The sequence below is a fragment of the Martes martes genome, assembly GCF_963455335.1.
Source record: "Martes martes genome assembly, chromosome: 18".
NCBI lineage: Eukaryota > Metazoa > Chordata > Mammalia > Carnivora > Mustelidae > Martes > Martes martes.
The window spans coordinates 26,537,310-26,560,294 of NC_137906.1; the positions used below are offsets into that span (position 1 = coordinate 26,537,310).

The 22,985-nt window shown below is 41.8% G+C and overlaps 1 protein-coding gene across 1 annotated transcript in view; it reads right to left on the reverse strand.

Moving 5' to 3' along the window:
- The window catches only part of IQCK (IQ motif containing K), a gene marked incomplete at both ends in the record, with an annotated part of 119,585 nt that overhangs the window by 19,871 nt on the left and 76,729 nt on the right, over window positions 1-22,985 (reverse strand). The window contains one exon of the mRNA XM_080830827.1: window positions 14,535-14,646. Within this exon, the coding sequence (XP_080686953.1) occupies window positions 14,535-14,646 (112 nt within the window). The remainder of the gene's footprint in view (window positions 1-14,534; window positions 14,647-22,985) is intronic.

A 22,985-nucleotide genomic window follows, 5' to 3' on the forward strand; every position in this document is an offset into this window, starting at 1 on the left:
CATCCTGGAGTCAGTTTCCTCCAGATCCTTAGTCACAGCTTGAAGGGCAGCTGTGACTTGTTTCTTTACTCCTGCGAGGCCTCAAAGAAGGGGTGGGCCCCACACCAAGGTCTCGATGCCCACCAGCTACAGCATGTTGCAAGACAAGTCTAGAAAGAGTCAGCTCTTTTTGAATCGCTCTGTAGAGAACATGTTGGATGGGGACAGGGGACAAGCAGGGCAGGGGGGTGGGGAAGCAAGAGATGGTCAGGAGGGACTCACTAAGGAGGTGACATTAAGCAGAGGTGACATTAAGAGGTGAAAGAGCATCAGCCATGAGGATATTTGGGAACTGAGCCTTCATTTTTTTTCTCTCAGCTCCTTTTTTAAAGACTCATTTATTGATTTGGGGGGGGGATGGGCAGAGGGAGAGAGAGAATCTCAAGCAGACTCCCCACTGAGTGAGGAGCCCAAGGTAGGTCTTGACCTATGACCCAGAGATCATGACCTGAGCCGAAATCAAGAGTCAGATGCTTAACCCACTGAACCACCCAGGTGCCCCTTTTTCCTCTCAGTTTTTTATGTGGTAAAATAGACATAAAATTTACTATCTTAATCATTTTTAGGCATACAGTTCAGTGGTAATAAGTGTCTTCATATTGGTTTTTTTTAATATTTTATTTATTTATTTGACACAGAGAGAGAGATCACAAGTAGGCAGAGAGGCAGGCAGAGAGAGAGGGAGGAAGCAGGCTCCCTGCTGAGCAGAGAGCCTGATGCGGAGCTCAATCCCAGGACCCCGAGATCATGACCTGAGCCGAAGGCAGAGGCTTAACCCACTGAGCCACCCAAGCGCCCCGTGTCTCCATATTGTTGTGCAACCATCACGACCATTCATACCGACGATTGTTCTCATCTTGCAAAAACTGAAACCTTGTGCCCATTAGACACGAACTCCCGGTTCTCCCCTCTGCTCAGCCCCTGGCAACCACTGTTCTACTTTCCGTCTCTAGAATTTGACTACTCTACCTCTTAAGTGGAGTCATACGGTCTTTGTCTTTTTGTGACTGGCTTATTTCACTCAGCGCAATGCTGTCACGATTCATCCATGTTATAGCAGGTGTCAGAACTTCCTTCCCTTTCAAAGCGGAATGCTATTTCACTGTATGTATAGACCACATTTTCCTTATCCATTCATTTACTGATAGACACTTGGGATGCTTCCACCTTTTGGCTGTTGTGAAGAATGCTGCTATGAATTCGGTGCACAGATATCCCTTCAAGACTGGTTTCAGTTCTGTGTACATCACCAGACGCGGAATTGCTGAATCATACGGTGATTCCTTTTTAAGTTTGTTTTTTTTTTAAAGATTTAATTTATTTATTGGACAGACAGAGAGAGATCACAAGTAGGCAGAGAGGCAGGCAGAGAGAGAGAGAGGAAGGGAAGCAGGCTCCCTGCTGAGCAGAAAGGCCGATGCAGGGCTCGATCCCAGGACCCTGGGATCATGACCTGAGCCGAAGGCCAAGGCTCTAACCCACTGTACCACCCAGGTGCCCCCTTTTTAAGTTTTTTTAAGGAACCACTTTGGCTATTTTACCATTTTACATTCCTACCAACAATGCATAAGGATCCAATTCTCCATATCCTCACAATCACATATTATCTTTTGGGGGATTTTTGATAGTATCCATCCGATTGGGTACGAGACGGTCTGGGCCTTCATTTTAATTCTTTTTGTAGCACTTTTATTGAAACATGAGTCACATACCACACAATTCACCCATTTAAAGCACACAACTCAATGGTTTTCAGTAGAGTCACAGATGTGTGTAATCATCACCACAATCAATTTTACTATTCCTCAGCCCAAAACGAAACCCCATACCCTTTTGCGACTCCCCTCCATTCCCCCAGCTCTTCGCAACCACTGATCTACTTTCTGTCTCTGTGGATTTGCCTGTCCTGGACATTTCATATAAATGAAATCACGTAATATGTGGTCTTTTTGATGTCTGATTCTTTGCACTTTGCATAATACTTTCAGGGTTCCGGCCATGGTGGAGCAGGCATCCATCCTTCATTCCTTCTCATAATGTGGCCTTCATTTCTGTATCGAATGCCTTTCGAGCTTTTGGAAAGCATGAATTCCAGACTTTTCCCTCAGCCTACCAGTCCATGGACTGACTGAAAGGAAGGCTGTGAGAACAGCAAGGCAGCATGATGTTGTGGAAACTTCTGAATTTCCTCAGCTCCGGCACTTAATCATCTGTGTGCCCAAAGGTGAGTGACTTAACCTCTGAGACACTCTCCTCCCCTGAAAAACAGGGGTAATAATAGTTTGTACTAGTTGAATTTATTGTGAGGATTAGAAATAATATCTGTAAGGTGCCTGGCCCATTGGAGGTATCCAATAAGTTGAGTTTTCATGAGGACCATGGATCTTTGCAAACCAGCAAGGTCTGGCAGCTAAGGATATAGGCAACATGTCTCCTGCAGGCCGAGATGCCACACAGCAGGAGCGAGTTCTCATTGCCCTCCCTTTGTTAGCTTCAACTTTCATTCAGAGTCACCCCTGAGTGTGACAGACCCAAATATGGTGGTGAGAAAGGCCCTCAATCTACAACATACGCTTCCCACTCCTCAAATATATGACCAAACAAAAGTCTCCTTTAAACATCCCTGTGCTTTCCCCCCAAACTCTCCTAAATGGCCAAATACCCAATCCATCCTTTTGTCCTCCCCCTTCAACATCTAAACCTCCCCAGTTATGCTCTGGCCCTCAACCATCCCACCCTACTCTCCCCAGCAAATGCCCAGAATGTTCACCATCTTACTGTTCTTGCCTCCAGTCTTGAGACCAAAGGCCAAGGCCAATGATCACCACCAAGACAACAGCAAGTTTTCCAAAGTTTGCATCTGCTCAGCAATAGACCTCTTGCCCAGAGGGCGGGAGACTCTACAGCAATCACCTGTTAGATTTCTTGTTTATAGAGATTTCCTAGTTTACTCCTTCCATTTCTCAAAGGAGAAAGCAAAGCCCATCAACCAGGTAAATTGCAGAGGTGGGCCAGGAACTCAGATCCCCTGAATTGGGGACCTATTGCTGGGTCCTTGCAACTAATCCACAGTATTAGGATTTTGCTGATGTGGTTACAACACATTCTCTACTAAGAATAAACCTGTGTCATCATTTTCTCTGGCCCCTAGCCTGACACATCTTACAAATTTCCCCCCAAGGGATGCTAATCTGCAGCCAGGATGGAGAGCCACTGCTACAGGTAAATTACCTAAAATAAAAACTTTATATATATTTCTTGACAGTTTAAAAAGTATTACCAAAGCCAGCCACCAGTTATTGTCCATTCCCTCTGTGCCAGGGGTCTGTTTAACAACATACAATGGTATTTAATCATATTTGATCCTCACAGGAGGCCTCTGCAATAGGCCCTAATTGTCCCCATTATAACAGACGAGCAAATGTGGGCCTTGAGAGGATGAGCAACTGGCCCATGACCTCACTGGTGGTAAGGGGCAGGACTCTGGTTCTGTCAGATCCCAAAGCCAATAGTCTTTTTCAAGAAAAAAAACAACATTTTATTTATGTCTTCACGAGAGAGAGAGAGAGAGAGAGAGAAAGGCAGAGCCAGAGGGAGAAGCAGGTGGGATTCCATCCCAGGACCCTGGGATCACAACCTGAACCAAAGGCAGATGCTTAACTTACTGAGCCACTCAGGTACCCCAAAGCCAATATTCTCTCTTTTTAAAAAATTAACATATAATGTATTATTTGTTTCAGGGGTAACGGGTCTGTGATTCATCAGTCCTACACAATATACAGTGCTCACCACAACACATGCCCTTCCCAATGTCCATCAGCTAGCCACCCCACCCCTCCCACCCCCCCCCACTCCAGCAACCCTCAGTTTGTTTCCTGAGATTAAGAGTTTCTTATGGTTTGTCTCCCTCTCTGGTTTCATCTTGTTTCAATTTGTCCTCTCTTCCCTATGATCCTCTGCCTTGTTTCTCAAATTCCACATATCAGTGAGATCATATGATAATTGTCTTTCTCTGGTTGACTTATTTTAATTAACATAATACCATCTAGTTCTATCCACGTCTTTGCAAATGGCAAGATTTCATTTTTGATGGCTGCATAATATTCCATTATGTGTATATATACCACATCTTCTTTAATCATTCATCTGTCGATGGACATCTGAGCTCTTACCATAGTTTGGCTATTGTGGACATTACTGCTATAAACATTGGGGTGCAGGTGCCCCTTCCCAAAGCCAATGTTCTTAATAGCAACATATATTAGCCATATATAGCGAATCACTTATTGATCATTTCTTATTATGAGCCAGGCACTATTCCAGTTCATTTAATCCTCCCAAACCCTACAAGGTTGTTCCTCATATCAGTATTTCCACTTTATTGCCATGCAAACTGAGTCAGAGAGAGATTAAGCAACCTGCACAGGGTTACAGCCCTTAATAAGTGGGAAACTTAATCCAATCTGGTTTCAAGAAACTTCCAGAAGTTGGTAGGTTTATCTAGATCTTACCAAGGCATTCTGCATCTATAGAACTGCAAAGAAGAATATTGGATAATCAGATGAAGGAACAAAGCTACGGAAGTGAAAGAATCCATTTACATAAACTTCAATTTGGGATCTTGAACTTGCGGGGCAGACCATTTAAAAAAAGGAAATCATCTGTTACTTTACTTTTTAATTTCAGCAGAATAGTAGGGGATCTTTGAGAATTTCTTTCTTTCTTTTTAGATTATTTATTTATTTATTTATTTGACACACAGAGATCACAGGTAGGCAGAGAGGCAGGCAGAGAGAGAGGAGGAAGCAGGCTCCCCGCTGAGCAGAGAGCCCGATGGGGTGCTCGATCCCAGGACCCTGGGATCATGACCTGAGCCAAAGGCAGAGGCTTTAACCCACTGAGTCACCCAAGTGCCACAACTTTGAGCATTTCAATAGAAGGCATGTCCTAGCTGTGCAGACTTTTACAAATTTTTAATGAAAAAATACATATGAAAATTGGTGTCATCCAAACATATCCACCTGCTGGTGAATCTTAAAAATAGAACCGATGAACGTAATATCATGGCTTGGAGTCACTAGTTTCTTTTAATCAAAGTTTTATTTCTTTTGCAGGTTCAAAGGGAGAAGGAGCTAAGGTTTGAGGAGATATAAGGGAAAAATTTAAGATGAAAGTGACACCTTAGTGTTATTGATATATTTCTTCTTAAAGAGCCATGGTATCAAAAAAATAAGTAAATAAAGAGCCATGGTATTACCAAAGTGATGACCTCATTTCAAATTATTCCCGAGGCATAATCATTCTCATGTTACAAGTAGGGAAAATGAAACACAAAGATTACATCACCCATCAAAAGTTCCAAAGTGGGTTGGTGGCCTTAAGGACAAATTGATGCAACAGTTTTGAATGACAATGTGGCGATCACTGTCTAAACTTAATATATGCATGTCCTTTGAACCAGCAATTTCATTCCTATGACTATATCCTAAAAAAATACTTCTACAAGAAAGCAAGAACAAATCTACAAAAATGTCCACGGAAGCATTGTTCATAATACAAGCTAAATATCTATTTATAGAGACTGGCTTAAAAAAAAGTATGGTACAGGTTTATCATTTTTATGGACCCACAAAAAAATAATGAGACAGATCTATATATATTGGCATGTGTGATATTATGACTTATATTAAGAAATATGTATTTGTCTTCGTCTGCATTTCTGGCATAGAGCTCCTAAAAACTCTTGGAATTTCCCAAGTGAGGAGGAAGACCAGAAGGTGTCTTTTGTTACGTTAATAAGTGGCTTTTGGACCCACCCAAGGATGGCTGGTGGCCAGGAAAACCAACTATGTTGTTAAAAGGTTAGGAACTTTTAGTCCCATTCCCCTGACCTCTAGGAAAGAGAAAGATGCTGGAGGTTGAATCAATCACCAGTGGCCAATGATTTCATCAAATGTGCCTATCCAAAGAAGCAGCCATACAAACCCGTAGGACAGGGTTCAGAGACTTCCAGATGGGGATGCCGCAATAATTCCAGGTACCACCATGCCAAGCCCCAAACTCTGTGAGGACAGAAGCTCCTTTGTTGGGGACCTCCCTCTCTCTTTTATCTCTCCATCTGGCTGCTGATTCATTTCCCTTAATATATCCTCTGTAATAAACCAGTAATCTAGTGAGTAAACTAGTTTTCTGAGTTCTGAGAGCTGCCCCAGCAAATTAATCGAACCCAGTGAATTGGGAAGCTCCAAACTGTGCTGGTCAGTCAGAAGCACAGGTAAAAACCTGGGCTTGGGACTGTCTGAAGTAGGGGTGGTCCTACACCACAGAGCCCTTAACCTGTGGGGTCTGATGTTATCTCTGGGTCAGTACATGTCAGGATTGAGTTGAATTCTCCAACTCAGCTGGTGTTGGAGAATCACTTCCTAGTGGTATAGAAACCACCCTCTCCCAACACGTTGGAATTGGTATTAGAACTTTGGCATGAAAAGTTTCCTTCTAAGTAAAGGAAAAAAAAACATGTTGCGGTAAAGGGTATATAATACGGTTCCGTGTTTATAAATATATATGCATATATATATTTATACGTAGATAGACAAAGAAACCCAATGGATAGACCCATTCAATAGTAACTGCCTCTGGAAAATAAGTGACTGGTTATTTTAACAAGTATCATTGTTATGTGATAGATTATATTTGCTAGTCACAACGGGCTACAGCTAATGCCAGAATCCGCCTCCTGAGCCACACGCTAGCGTTCTCTGCATCCAGCTAGGCTCTCCTCTCTGGTGGTGGAACCCTTCCTGTTCCTTATCAATAGCTGGGCAGGGTATTTGGAAGGAAGGACAAAGAACATTGTCATCCTTATCCACTTAGCCCTGGCTTCCTGCTCTAATGGAAATGTCTCCCAGAAACATGTTCATGGAACCTGCAGCCTTTGGACTAGAGATTCAGCCTCTCCCATCTCCAAACCTCCCCTATCCAGTGAGGAGTACACGGAAACTTAAAGTGCTTAGTACAGCGTCTGGCACATGGTATGTGCCCAATAAACTACAGCTACTTCTTAGTTTCAGACATCCTTCTCTGCTCTAAGAACCAAGTTCCAGGGGTATCCTAAGGTCATACCCATGTGGTGTGGCCGAGATGAGGTCCTTATTTTGAGATTATCCTTAAAACTCAATATTAACAGTTAAGATTTGTCACTCCAATCTAAACTTAAAATACTATATTTAAAGTCAGAAAAAGAAATTTCTCTGATTTCTTCCCGACCCTCACCTTAGGCTTTGTCTTTTCCCAGTGTCCTCTTAGTAAAGGAAAAAAAAATCCCAGTTCCAGGAATAAATGTGCTTCCAAGAAAGTTTTTCTCTTGAAGACACAATCAAACAATACAATGATCCCATTTTCTTCATTGTTGTGGCTTCTAGGAAGCTCAGAGTCATATTTCTACTTATTATAGGAACATTTTCAAGGTTATTATTCACATTGTATAATGTGTTAGGGAAGGGCCCAGTTGTTTCCTGAACAACTAGCTTGTCTTTTTTTCTTACAGTCACTGTGAATTATGTAACAGATGCTATTTCCCTCTTTGTTTGGTCTCTAAAAAATCTTTAGCAAGTATAGGACTTGGAGTAAGTATTTTGCTTACTGCATTTTGTGGCTTAACTTTTTCTTGACTTTTAATTGTTCCCCAACCCAATTACCACATTTATCTAAAAATGTTATATTATACAAATTTCTGTAAGATACTGCGAGGCACTCTTGGCATGAGGTCGGGAATAAACAGGCAAGCAAACAAAGTAAATAATCGATTCCCTTTGACAGGTCAACCTCCTCCATCCCTTTCTTTAAAATATCAACAAGAGGGGCGCCTGGGTGGCTCAGTGGGTTAAAGCCTCTGCCTTCAGCTCAGGTCATGATCCCAGGGTCCTGGGATGGAGCCCCGCATCGGGCTCTCTGCTCAGCGGGGAGCCTGCTTCCCCCCCTCTCTCTGCCTGCCTCTGCCTACTTGTGATCTCTGTCAAATAAATAAAATCTTAAAAAAAAAAATCAACAAGAAGTGATAAAGTCACTTAAAGAGTATTTACATATACATAAAGAATCCACACACAGGAAAATGTAACCCGATGTTGTAGGAACAATTTCTATGGATTCTTTCTTCCTACTCATACTGGATTTTCAAATAAAATATGGCCATTCAATTACAAAGCACATTTGAAAACAATTACTGAGTATATGAAGCTAAAAATGCGCTATTAATCGAGAAGGGATTTTTGACGATATCTCAAAAATGACTTAGGCATCTTGTTTGGAATTATATTGGCTGCAATTCTTGTCACACACATTTTAAAATAATTCCGGCAACTGTCCTGATGGATAGAGACTCGAGGATAACCTCACACCATTTCTGTCCTAGAAGAAAATCCTGTTTGGGAGGGCCTCTGACTCAGAGTAACGTGAGACGAGCTATATATGACCACGACTCTACCCTGACAGCTGACTCTATTCTCCCTCAGACCTCCTGTCTGCACCAAGGTTGCTCCAAGAAATGAACTTGGCAAAATTTATTCATACTATAAATACCAGAACACAATATGGATAAAATGGCATCCACTCAAAAAAATATATTACGTTTGTTTGTTGGATTTGTACACAGATTAGTTTGTGTGTGTGTGTGTGGTTTTTTCTTTTTTATAAAGTTGAAAGACCATTTTTATTTGCAATCATTCCATTTTTTTCCCTACTGCAAGTCTAAAGGAGAACTAGCATGTGTTTAACATTAATTGCTTTATCAGAGGGCTTCAGGGTTTAATTACAGTGTCACTTTGGCTGGGGGGGAATTTATTTTCTAAACTTTCACATTACCCAAATTCACAAGGTTTAAAACAGGAAGTAACTTGGTAGTGCCCCAGTGTAAGAAAATGATTCAGCTCAGCGACACCTGAAGGGAACAATTTCCCATGGTGGGCATGTTACACCCTGTTCCTAGCAACTCAGCCCCTACTTAGGGGCTCCAGTCAACGCAAACAGCAAGAACCCAAGGCCTAGGTCATAAGAAATAGGACAAGCTGCGTGTCATGTTCAGCAGGATTCCTGAGAGGTTTGGGTCTGACAGCAGAACCCAAGGGAGCATTTTCTTTCTCCGTGTCTCTCCCCAGTATGTTAGAACACTGGACAGTAAAAGGGAACACCTGGGCCCTCCTCTGGTTATGTGACCTTGGGCAAATCCCTCGACCTCCTTGGGCCTCTACTAATTCATCTGTAAAATGAAGCCCACAGTTCCATTCACCATGTACATGAAGACTGCATGCTCTGTGCCAGGCCCTGTGCTAGGCTGGGGCGGGGGTGGGGGCATCACCCCGAAGAAAACAAGCACAGTCCCCTCATGGAATCCCATGAAACTCAGAGTTTAGTGGAGGAAAGCGACAAGGTTGCTTAAAAGCACACAGATATTTTAATAATACTAATCATGACAATAACCAGCATTTGTTGGAACAATGTGCCAGGACTTGTTCTAAAGATCATCTCTTGAACCTTTAACAACCAGCACAGGAGACAGGTTTTATCATTAGTCCAGTTTTTACATGGGACAACGGAGGCTTAATGAAGTTAAGTACATCAGGTCACACGCATTTCAAAACCCAGTCCTTTCCCCACTGCACTGTACTGACTTCCTTCTTAGCTGACTACAGCTCTGGGGACAGTGTTCAAAACGGGCTTTTTCACCTGAAGGCCATTTCACAGTCTTACTGTAAATGGGAAATTTATCTATGAGTTCCCACTGGGGCATTTCCTGGCGCCCACCTTGTCTGGAAAGGATAGCTCCTTCTGGAGCCCTGCAAAGGCTGCCAGGGACCGAGCAGCAGGTGGCTGCGATGGGAATGCTCTCACTCCGCAGTTGCACTGCGGGCTGGACGACAGACACACATTACAGCCCGGCTGTTCTCCCCGCTACACAGCAAGCCAAATCAATCTGTCAACCGACAGCAAATCAACTCAAAAGAATAAGAAACAACAGAAATAAATAGGCACGCTGCCCTTTCCCTGACCTTTAAACTGATTACAGCCTTGATTGTCTTCCAATTTTGAAGTGAAATGAAACAGCAGTTGTGCATGGCAGAGAGGGGTGCGTGAGCCTGCCAGTCACAGCTCAAGGGTTAGCAAGGGTTAAAGGGTTAAGGAGGCTTTAACACGGCCAGTGTGATGAACTCTTACGGAGGTCCCCCCCTACCCCTTCCCCGGCACAGTCTGCAGGCAGGCTCACCTAAGACTCAGGACTGGACCGTCCCGCTCATCCATTTACTCACTCACTTGCTCATTCAGCCAATATTTATTCGGTGCTCGGTTTGTGCTGGGCACTGTCCGAGGACAGGTCTTTGTCCTCAGGAAGCTTATACTTTAATAAGGAAAACACATAACTGCCAAGTAAACAAATAACAGATGGACTTATCTTGCCCGGGGCTCAGGGCATGCAGGCTTAGAGGATTCCACATTTCATTTATTTACTTTTTTTTTTTTTTAATGAATTGCTCTATTTTATTTTGTTATTTTATTTTATTTTAATTTTGGAGGCCTCCACATTTTAAAGAGAGCACAAAACAAGTGCAGAGCCAGTGCCTCCTTAGGGTATCAACCCCAGCTGACCAGGAGAACCTGGAAACTTAACGTTAACACAGATGCCTGGGGCACATCCCAAAACCAACAGGTCAGAAGCTGTGGCAGTGAGGAACTGGTAATTTCTGACTTACAATTTTGAAATAATTTTGAATTTACAGAAAATTTGCAAAAATCATCCACAGAATCCCCAAGTTCACCAGTAGTTTGCACTGTGCCTTACTTACATTACTGGTTTCTCTCTGTGTGTGCACATGTACACATGTGTGTTACACATTCTTTTTTTCTGAATCATTTGTGGTTAAGTTACGTATCATACTTGATATGTGTACATCAACATGTATAACAGCAATGGTGTATACATCATTGATCCCTAAAGCCTTCAGCATGTATCTTAAGCATGAGGTGGTTTCTTTTCTTTTTCTTTAAAGATTTTGTTTTTGGGGCGCCTGGGTGGCTCAGTTGGTTAAGCGTCTACCTTTGGCTCAGGTCATGATCTCAGGGTCCTGGGATCGAGTTCCACATTGGGCTCCCTGTTCAGTGGGGAGCCTGCTTCTTCCTCTCCCTGTGCAGTTCCCCCTGCTTGTGCCCTCTCTGTCACTCTCTTTCAAATAAACAAATAAATAAATAAAATATTTTTTTAAATGAGGAAATTTGATAGTGCTATGTAGTTATTTATATAAAGCCTCTATTCAAAGTTTGCTGATTGTCTCAATAATGTCTTTCTTAGAATTTTTTTCCCATCCAGGATCCAATCTAAGATCCTATGTTGTGTTTAGCTGTCACGTCCCCTTGGTTCTCCTTTAATCTTGGTCTTTCTTGACACTGGCATTTTTTAAGAGTCCAAATCGGTTATTTTGGTGCGTGTCCTTCAACTTGGGTTTATCTAATGTTTCCCCATGATTAGATTCAAGTTATGCATTTTGACAGGAGTAGTGGATAAGCATATGTGATGAGTGTCCGTCTTAGTACATCATACCAGAAGGCATGTTACGTCAGCTTGTTCCAATATTGGTGACACTAATTTTGAACACTTAGTGAAGGTGGGTCTGCCAGGTTGCTCAAATGCAAAGTTAATATTTTTCCTTTTGTTTAATGACTACTTTGTAGAGGGATATTTCAAGACTCTAAATACCATATTCCTCATCAAAGTTTCACTCAATGGTGTTAGCAAGTACTAATGATTCTTTTTTTTCTTTTTAAGATTTTATTCATTTATTTGACAGAGATCACAAGTAGGCAGAGAGGCAGGCAGAGAGAGAGAGGGAGAAGCAGGCTCCCCGCTGAGCAGAGAGCCTGATGCGGGGCTCGATCCCAGGACCCTGAGATCATGACCTGAGCCAAAGGCAGAGGCCTAACCCACTGAGCCACCCAGGCTCCCCTCTCCTCTCTTAGACTAAAATGGGTGCTTCCCCAAACCTAAGCCCTAAAGCAAGGGAGGGAAAATCCAAGAGAACAACTCAAAAAGATTGGGGGTGTCTCATTATTTGGTTGACTATCTGCTTTAAAGGTAGACTTACATCTAGATCAATCCTCTATGCCTATCTGAGGAGGTTTGATGTGATCTGGGTAGACACACTGGGGCAGAGAGAAGGAGGCCCATGGAGAAGTCTGTGTGTCTACCATGGGTTTCCTGTGTGTCAGGTGGACAGTGAGAGGTAACTGGAACTATTTTCCTAATGCTCTGACCAAGAGGGCTGGCCACTGGGTAAGAAGACCCCAAACGCAAAAGACTAGGAGTAGACCGGCAGAGGTGGGATCCGAAGTGGTGGTGGAAGAGGCAGAGACAGAACCAGATCCCCACAGAGGTGTTCTGCCGCCTAGTGTTTCACCCCCAGGGAGAATCATACGAGATACAGGGGTCAGAGAGTCAGCGTGGAGATGCCTGCCCATAGGACATGAGTGGTAGCCTTAGCCAGAGAAGCAGCAGCAGCCAAGGGAGGACGACAACAGACAGTGAAGAGAGGGATGCGCCTGTATCTCTCTCCTTCCCGCCCATCCCACCACAGGAGAGAGGGATCCGGGAGAGGCAAGGATAGAAGTGTGAAAGGCCTAACTCTTCTTTCCGCACTCCCATCCCCATGGGTGGAGGGCAGGAGGTTGGGTAAGCATCAAATTGGATCTGAGATTGAAATTTTAAACTAGACTGGGCTTTCTGAAATTAGAACATACTGAAAAAACACAGAATCCCCCCCCTCCCCCATATGCCATGAAGGGATTGGAAAGAGAGGTTTGAGAAAATAGGGTTGAAGACAGTTTCTGGGGAGAAGAGGAAGCCTTTGTTAAGACACCGTCATGCTGAGGTTGTTCATAGACTGCCTCCTGGTCCCGGGGGAAGGCCCCTTGAGGAGGTAATACCGAGGCCTAGAAGATGAGAAGCAGCTGGGGATGAGTGATTTGACAGAAAAAAAATAGAAAGCACAGACCCCTAAGGTGAGGGGGAGTGGGCACTGGCATATGACAAGAACAGAAAAGTCTGGAAGGGCTCCAGCCTAGTGACGGGGGACAGGTAGAGGGAAGGATGGGGAGGTGAGAGGGCTCAAATTATGGATGACCTGTAGCCTGCTGAGGTAAGGAGGTTTATTTTTCATAAATTCTAAAGTACTATGAACTTATTTAAAAGATTCCAACAGTGTACCTCTTCCTCCCTTGTCCGAATCCTAAAGGTGACCATCATTAATGTAACCTTCCAGACCATTCAGACACCTCCACCTTTCCATGTATACTTTTTTTTTTTTTAAGATTTTATTTGACAGAGACAGACAGATAGTGAGAGAGAGCAGGATCAGGAGGAGAGGGGGAAGAAGGCTCCCCACTAAGCAAGGAGCCCAATGCGGGCCTCGATCCCAGGACCCTGAGATCATGACCTAAGCTGAAGGCAGACGCTCAACGACTGAGCCACCCAAGTGCCCCTACACATACATACTTATTTTTTTTTTCACATACATACTTATAATATGGATTAAAAACCTATGGTTCTGTGGTTCTTTTCTACTTGATAATATATCATTAATCTCCTTCCATGTTGCTGGTTGAATAAATGATGCTAAATCCATACCACGCAACCATTAAACTTCACGATGCTACTCTCTGGTCGTTAGCCATAATGATGTTCTGAGTATGTTCAGTGACAAGGTAGATTATGGGACAAAATGTAACAATGTAAAATCCAGTCTTTAATAAAATATGTACGGATATCTATTTGTACCTGTTTGCACTGGAAAAAGTACAGCAGGATATACACCAAAATAGTAACAGTGGTGGGATTTCTGATTTTTTCCCTTTTTTTGGCTGTTGGTTTTCTAATTTTCCTATCGTAAATATGTAGTAACTCAAAGTTTTATAATAAAGAGTGTGAAAAGCAAATAGGACGAAATGGTGACATTTGCATATGACAGGAGACCAGTGCTTGTTATTCTTTGTATTTCAGTGTGTGTGTGTGTGTGTGTGTGTGTGTGTGTGTGTGTGCATGCACGCATACACATGTTTAGTTTCTCACAAAAGGGGAGAGGACAAGCATAATGCATCATTTCAGTTCAGCCACACAATCAACAACTTAACAAAGATAACCACCCATCACACTGACGGACACTGTGCTTCCAAAATGAGGGGTTACCCTCGATGTCTTATAGCTTAAACAAAACGACTTACAGACATGGGATGACACTGAGTTTGTCCCTGAGTGAGGAAAATGGCCATGTAAATTATGTCACATCACCTTTGTCATTCCAGAGCAGAATCCCCCCACTCCCACACAAAGTAAGTTCCCTGCAGAGACAAGGACCTGACAAGGACCTGACAAGGACTCAGAGGGCTTCCTTTTAGAGCCTGGGCTACGACTCAGTCTTTTCCTAAACAAACTAAAGACTGTGACTCAAACAACTGACCTTTCTGTTCTTGTTTGGCCCAGAAAATCTTGACTCGCTGGCGAATGTGCTTGTCTTCGCGCAGTTTCTTCTGCCACTGACGCAACTCTTGAATCTCAGGATCGCACCGAACCTGGAAAAGGCCCACAAAGCTTTGGTTCCTTTTCAAAAATACGTCTATACATTAGCTTGTTAACTCTGCATGGAAAATCATTTACAAACTAATTGCATATACTCTGGATTCTAAGTGAATCAGTGTTCTAAGTCATTTATCTGAACTCGTACAGGTTCTGTAATATTTGAGTGTAAATGAGGTTGTATGAGGATTTGCTATAATAATGGAAGGTTGAAAACATTCTAGATCTGTGCTGTTCAATAGAAATATGATGGGGCGGGGCCCTGGGTGGCTCAGTGGGTTAAGCCTCTGCCTTCAGCTCAGGTCATGATCTCAGGGTCCTGGGATCGAGCCCCATATCGGGCTGCCTGCTCAGTGGGGAGCTTGCTTCTCCCTCTCTCTCTGCCTGCCTCTCTGCCTACTTGTGATCCTTCTCTCTGTGTCAAATAATAAAATTTAAAAAAAAAAGAAAGAAATATGAGGGGGCTACATGTGAAATTTTAAATTTCCTAGCAGTTTCATTTTAAAAAGTAAAAATGAGCCGGTGAGATTATTTTTAAGAATATATTTTATTTAGGGGCGCCTGAGTGACTCAGGGGGTTAAAGCCTCTGCCTTCAGCTCAGGTCATGATCCCAGGATCCTGGGATCGAGCCCTGCATCAGGCTCTTCGCTCAGTGGGGAGCTTGCTACGCATCCCCTTGCCTGCCTCTCTGCCTACTTGTGATTTCTGTCTGTCAAAGAAACAAATAAAATCTTAAAAAAAAAAAGAATATATTTTATTTAACCTCAAAGTTCCAAAATATTATTTCAACATGTAAGCCATACAAAAATTCCTTTTGAGATATTTTACTCTCTGTTTTCCATACTAAGTCTTCAACTTCTACTGTATTTTACAGTGACAGCACACCTCGGTTTCGGCTAGACACATTTCAAGTGCTCAATGATCGCATATAACTGGTGGCTACTGTATTGGTTCTAGAAGAATCACAGACAATGTATTAATCACTGTTCCATTTAACACCAACCAAGCACCTACTGCATACTGGGCTAGACATTGGGCTAGACATTGTCAGTAAAGAGACTATTGATGATAATTTGAATTAAGTTTTATTTTATTCTTTCATAGCTCATACTTATGTGCACTTAGGTTCCAGGCATTGTTCAAGTGTTTTACAAATTTAACCATCAAAATACCCAATAAGACAAGAATGATTATGCCCATTTTACGGATGAAGAAACTCAGTTTAGGCAGCTTGCCGAGCTGCAGAGCTAGGAAATGGTGTTGAGATTCAAATGCAGGCAGACTGCTTCAGCTGCCCTTGAGGGGCTGAGAATCTAGTAGGAGACACAGAGTATTCAGGAGTAAGATCAACAAAGATATTGGTGAGTAGAAGGGAATGCAGAGGAGGAACTGAACTCAGCCCGGAGTGGTCAGCAAACACTTCATGGAGGAGATGATCCCTGGGCTGAGTTTTGAAGCATAGACTAGAGTTAGCCATGGAGGAAAGGTGGATACAGTGTAACGGTGGTCCATTTCTGCTTATTGTGATCATGTCACAAAGCCAGGGCCCTGCCTCCTGATGTTTCAGACCAGCACTGGATCTTAAGACTTCCTGCTCTGATCACTGGGATCCAAGCTTCTTGGATTCGTTTTTTTAAAAATCCTGTTATCCTCTAGAAGGGTCCTTCCATGGCTTTTTATAACTAGGAAACTTGTACGGGGCAATGTTGGGTTTGGGGTGATCACAATCCTTTTCCCTTCTAGAAAGTTCCTGGGTTCTTTATGTGAATTGATACCATGCACCAGAGCTCTATTCATTAAGAGGCATTTGGAGAAATGACCTTATCAGATTCAAGAAAAATAAATTCCTTCCTATTACTTCCTCTCCCAGGACATGGGGTGCCTTGGTTGTCTTAAGAAAACTACTCATGGGGCGCCTGGGTGGTTCAGTGGGTTAATCCTCTGCCTTTGGCTCAGGTCCTGATCTCAGGGTCCTGGGATCAAGCCCTGCATCAGGCTCTCTGCTCAGCGAGGAGCCTGCTTCCCCCTGCCACTCTGCCTGCCTCTCTGCCTACTTGTGATGTCTCTCTACCAAATAAGTAAATAAAATCTTAAAAAAAAAAAAAAACTACTCAAGTGATTTTTTTCCAAAATAAAAAAGATGGACTGTAGTTTCCTGCTAAACTTATAAATGACAGCTACACTTGTTTAACAAAAAAGAAAATATACAATTTATCTATAAATATATATTTTTAAAATCACACATACAAAGGACCTTATATGTATATATTGTGTGCATATATATAGCATATGTATATAATATGTATATACATAATATGTATATTGTGTGTATATACATATCAAGTACTTTGTATATAAAGTATATAACATATACCAGTATAATGTTATACAAATTTCAGAGAGAAAAATGCCCCTCTATTAATGTCTTAGAACATAAGGTAATCCCCTAAGTCTTTTAAATTACAATGCAATGTTTTTACAGTGTTTTAGAAAGTCTTATGTTCAAAAGATTAGACACCTTCAATATCTCTATTCTGTGGATTGAGCAAGCCCAAAGCCTCTTGGGCAGCAAAAAAGGGATTATCCACATCTTTCCTACCAGCTTCAATTCATCTGGACCCAAGCACACAGAAATCCCCACATTTCTGAACTGTGACAACTGATACCCTTAATGATAATAAATGTGAAGGATCTTCTGAATCACTAAAGAAAGGTTAACACTAATTATAATCAAGCAAATTGACTATGTTTTCTTACAGTCAAATTCTTTCTGCATAACTGATGTATTCTTTTATTTTTTTAAAAGATTTTATTTATTTGACAAGGAGAGAGAGACAGCAAGAGTGGGAACACAAACAGCAGGAGTGGGAGAGGGAGAAACAGGCTTCTCGCTGAGCAGGGAGCCCGATGCAGGGCTCCATCCCAGGACCCTGGGATCATGACCTGAACCCAAAGCAGACACTAAATGACGAAGCCCCCCAGGCCCCCCTATAGCATAACTTTTTTAAAAAGATTTTTTACTTTCCACCAACATACAATGTACTACAAGCCCCAGGGACACAGGTCTGCGAATCGTCAGGCCCACACACCCCATAGCACTCATCACAACACACACCCCCCACAACATCCACAACCCTACCCCCCACATCCCCCCTTGCAACCCCAGCCTGCCCTGCGAGATCAAGAGTCTCCCATGGCGCCCCCATCCCATACCACCTCACCCCTTCTCTCCCTGCCCAAACCCCCCACATTGCCCCCCCAAATCCCCCATATCAGGGAGATCATATAATTGTCTTTCTCTGATTGAGTTATTTCACTCAGCATGATACCCTCTAGTTCCATCCATGTCGTTGCAAATGGCAAGATTTCATTTCTTTTGATGGCTGCATGGTATTCCATTAATATATATATACCACATCTTCTTTATCCATTCATCTGTTGATAGACATCTAGGTTCTTTCCATAGTTTGGCTATTGTAGACGTTGCTGCTATGAACATCCGGATGCAAGTGCCCCTTCGGATCCCTACATTTGTATCTTTAGGGTAAATACCCAGTAGTGCGATTGTTGGGTCATAGGGTAGCTCTATTTTCAACTTTTTGAGGAACCTCCATGCTGTTTTCCAGAGTGGCTGCACCAGCTTGCATTCCCACCAACAGTGTAGGAGGGTTCCCCTTTCTCCGCATCCTCGCCAGCATCTGTCGTTTCCTGACTTGTTAATTTTATCCATTCTGACTGATATGAGGTGGTATCTCACTGTGGTTTTGATTTGTATTTCCCTGATGCCAAGTGATGTTGAGCACTTTTTCAAGTGTCTGTTGGCCATCTGGATGTCTTCTTTGCAGAAATGTCTGTTCATGTCCTCTGCCCATTTCTTGATTGGATTATTTGTTCTTTGGGTGTTGAGTTTGATAAGTTGTTTATAGATTTTGGATACTAGCCCTTTATCTGATATGTCATTTGCGAATATCTTCTCCCATTCTGTCAGTTGTCTTTTGGTTTTGTTGACTGTTTCCTTTGCTGTCCAAAAGCATTTGATCTTGATGAAGTCCCAATAGTTCATTTTTGCCCTTGCTTCCCTTGCCTTTGGTGATGTTTCTAGGAAGAAGTTTCTGTGGCTGAGGTCGAAGAGGTTGCTGCCTGTAATCTCCTCAAGGATTTTGATGGATTCCTTTCTCACATTGAGGTCCTTCATCCATTTTGAGTCTATTTTTGTGTGTGGTGTAAGGAAATGGTCCAGTTTCATTTTTCTACATGTGGCTGTCCAATTTTCCCAACACCACTTGTTGAAGAGACTGTCTTTTTTCCATTGGACATTCTTTCCTGCTTTGTCAAAGATTAGTTGACCATAGAGTTGAGGGTCTATTTCTGGGCTCTCTATTCTGTTCCATTGATCAATGTGTCTGTTTTTGTGCCGGTACCATACTGTCTTGATGATGACAGCTTTGTAATAGAGCTTGAAGTCTGCAGTTGTGATGTCACCAACTTTGGCTTTCTTTTTCAACATTCCTCTTGCTATTCGAGGTCTTTTCTGGTTCCATGTAAATTTTAGGATTATTTGTTTCATTTCTTTGAAAAAAATGGATGGGATTTTGATAGGGATTGCATTAAATGTGTAGATTGCTTTAGGTAGCATAGACATTTTCACAATATTTGTTCTTCCAATCCATGAGCATGGAACATTTTTCCATTTCTTTGTGTCTTCCTCAATTTCTTTCATGAGTACTTTATAGTTTTCTGAGTACAGATTCTTTGCCTCTTTGGTTAGGTTTATTCTTAGGTATCTTATGGGTTTGGGTGTAATTGTAAAAGGGATTGACTCCTTAATTTCTCTTTCTTCTGCCTTGTTGTTGGTGTATAGAAATGCAACTGATTTCTGTGCACTGATTTTATATCCTGACACTTTACTGAATTCCTGTACAAGTTCTAGCAGATTTGGAGTGGAGTCTTTTGGGTTTTCCACGTGAAGTATCATATTATCTGCAAAGAGTGATAGTTTGATTTCTTCTTTGCCGATTTGGATGCCTTTAATTTCTTTTTGTTGTCTGATTACTGAGGCTAGGACTTCTAGTACTATGTTGAATAGCAGTGGTGATAATGGACATGCCTGCCGTATTCCTGACCTTAGTGGAAAAGCTCTCAGTTTTTCTCCATTGAGAATGATATTTGCTGTGGGTTTTTCATAGATGGCTTTGATGATATTGAGGTATGTACTCTCTATCCCTACTCTTTGAAGAGTTTTGATCAAGAAAGGATGATGTCCTTTGTCAAATGCTTTTTCAGCATCTATCGAGAGTACCATATGGTTCTTATTCTTTCTTTTATTAATGTATTGTATCACATTGATTGGTTTGCGGATGTTGAACCAACCTTGTAGCCCTGGAATAAATCCCGTTTGGTTGCGGTAAACAATCCTTTTAATGTACTCTTGGATTCTATTGGTTAGTATTTTGGTGAGAATTTTCACATCTGTGTTCATCAACAATATTGGTCTGTAATTCTCTTTTTTGATGGGGCCTTTGTATGGTTTTTGGGATCAAGGTAATGCTGGCCTCATAAAATGAGTTTGGAAGTTTTCCTTCCATAACTGATGTATTCTTAAAGTGGACACACGGAGTGTGGGTTCCTTTAGGGAGAAAGTAAAATGGGGGAGGAGGCTTTCACTTTTTACTCAGTATTTTTCTGGATGGATTGTTTGGGATTACAATGAACATATATTGATTCAGGAATACAAGTGTTTCAATTTTAAGTAACAGGCTGCTGAGAGGCAAATAAGAGTTCTTTAACTTAAGAATATCTGATGAATTTTTCTACAATCCTTTGAACACTCAATCACTTAAATATTCAACAAACAGCAACACCCACTTCCTTCATCATTCCGGAAGCCTACAGTTGTTCTCAGGGTTCTGCTGACCAGTTTAGGGTGATTTTCCTCTCTCTGGCCAGAGACCCTTCATCTTTTTTCTTGATTTCCTTCATTTCAAACTGAGGACTGCTGTTTACCAAAGTGGAATACAGCAGCCTTGTTAGTTAACTTCTCATTACCAGGAACACCTCGATCCCTAGAGAAGGCTTTTGTGAGCCCTGGGGAAAGCATGCACTCATTGAACTGGACTAATCCCGGTCATTATAGTCATGATTACGGAATCAATTTAAACAGCAGCGGTTGTGCCAATCAGCAAATACCGTAGAGTGCAGTGTAATGTTTAACACATAAACAATTTCATTGCTTTAAAAAAAAAAAAAGCCTCCCTGATGAGTGGCTTCCTATTTTTACTTCTTTAAATTACCACATGGAGTCCATCTGCTTAACCAAGATAGGCACACTGAGTGTTATATACATTATCGTGTACTTGACTTTGGGGTAAGTCCAGAAAGAAAACTCCATTATTTGGATGTGAATTTCTTAAAAGATGCCTGTGAGCCAATCAAAATCTCCTAATTATCTATTATTCTGATGAAAGCCAACAGGGTACTGTATTGGTTAAGAGAGCCAACTCTGGATCAGAGAGCCTGAAGTTGAATCTCAGCTCTTCAAATAACAAGCTAAGGAACCTGGAGCAAGTTACTTAAACTCTCCAAGCCTTGATTTCCTCATCTGTAAAATGGAAATAGTATAGATATTTCCCTCACTGCGTTGGTGTTTTGAAAACAAGATGAGATATTGTCCGGTCCGTAACAAGCCCTCACTGTGTTAGCAATTTCTTAATTCAACTAATAAAATAGTAAGGGGTGGCTCAGTTGGTTGAGCACCCGACTCTTGGTGTCAGTTCAGGTCATAATCTCAGGGCTATGGGATCGGGCCCCAGGTCAGGCTCCACGCTCAGTGTAGAGTCTGCTTGAGATTGTCTCTCTCTGCCCCTCCCCCCTTCTAAAATACATACATACATACACACATAAATATTTTTAAAAGCAATAAGAATAAGAATTCAGCTCTGAGACTGCATCCTTCAGGAACATTGTGAGGTTGCTGGTAGGACATGGAGCCAACTGGCTGAAAAGCCAGTGATTCATAAAACTGGAAGTGAGGCCTCTTCCCAAGGGTTTGCAAATGATTGAATACATAAATGGTTTTGAAATTATATAACTTTAGGCAGTGTTCAGCCGGTAGAGGTATAAGGGCTGTAGGATGGTGACCGCAGGCAGGAAAGAAGAGAGGGACCACTAGCTGGGACTTGGAAGTTACCCTTCCTAGATATATACTTCTGAATTCCTCTTAGCTCGGTTGGTTTCCTTGCTTCTTGGCAAAACAGACAATGACATAGCAGTGACTACTTTCTCTGGATGAGTCCCCGGAGTTTTTCTAATGGCTTTGGGGGAAAAAAACTTTCAGTATATTACAATTCCTGGAAAGATGCTGCAGAAACAACACAACGGGCAGCCCTTCAGCAATATGAGCAAGAGTGACCCTCCAACTCAGTGTGAGCTGCCTCAGAAGGTTCTTATCACATCCTTGCCGTGACTTGATTCACTCATGATTATATTGAAGGATTTTTTACTCAAGAAAAGTGGATTTCAACATGAAGGAAATAAATGTTTGCAAATTCTCTTTCAAATACCTAATGGAATATTCAGAGTTTCCAACTCTCTCATAAATTCAATTTTCTCTCTGTAAGTAAGCTTTGTGATCTCTTCTCAGATCTTTGGCGAAATGAAACAAAAGTTAGTTTCTCATTCGGGTGGTTATGAGTGTTCCTATTGTGTTGGGGTCCTAATTATAAAAACCTGTAGATATCACATATTTCCTGGTATTGTGGAGGTGTCCCAGATAGTCATCTGTAGTATGACAGCATGTCTCTTAGGAGTTGCTTGGGGCTTTCAGGGAGGGGTAGAAATGTGTTCTAGAGAAACATTTTTTAAAACAATGTGTTCATCACATTAGCGTATGGTAAAGTCAGTTCAGTGGGTTGTAAAAAGCATTACAAAAAGTCTGACCCAATAGAAAATACCAGATATTCCTTTATCATTAAGGACTTGCTTTATCTCTAAAAATGTTTTTTTTTCTCTCAAAGTCTATTTTATCTGATGCTCCTAATGCAAGCTCACTTTCCTTTTGGTTGGTATTTGTGTTGTATTGTCTATCTTTCTCCACCTCTTTACTTTCAACTATTCTGGGTCATTTTGTATTACCTGTAACACAGAGGCAGATTTCTTTTTAATCCAATCTGAAAAATCACAAAAGCTCAGTCTATTTACATTTATTGTGATCAGTAATACATTTGTAGTGATCTTGTTTTTTATTTACATGTTCTTATGTCTTTTTTTTTTCCTTTCCTGCTTCTTATTGTATTGGATTTTTTGAATTCCATTTTTCCCTTCTACTGTGTTGTTAGT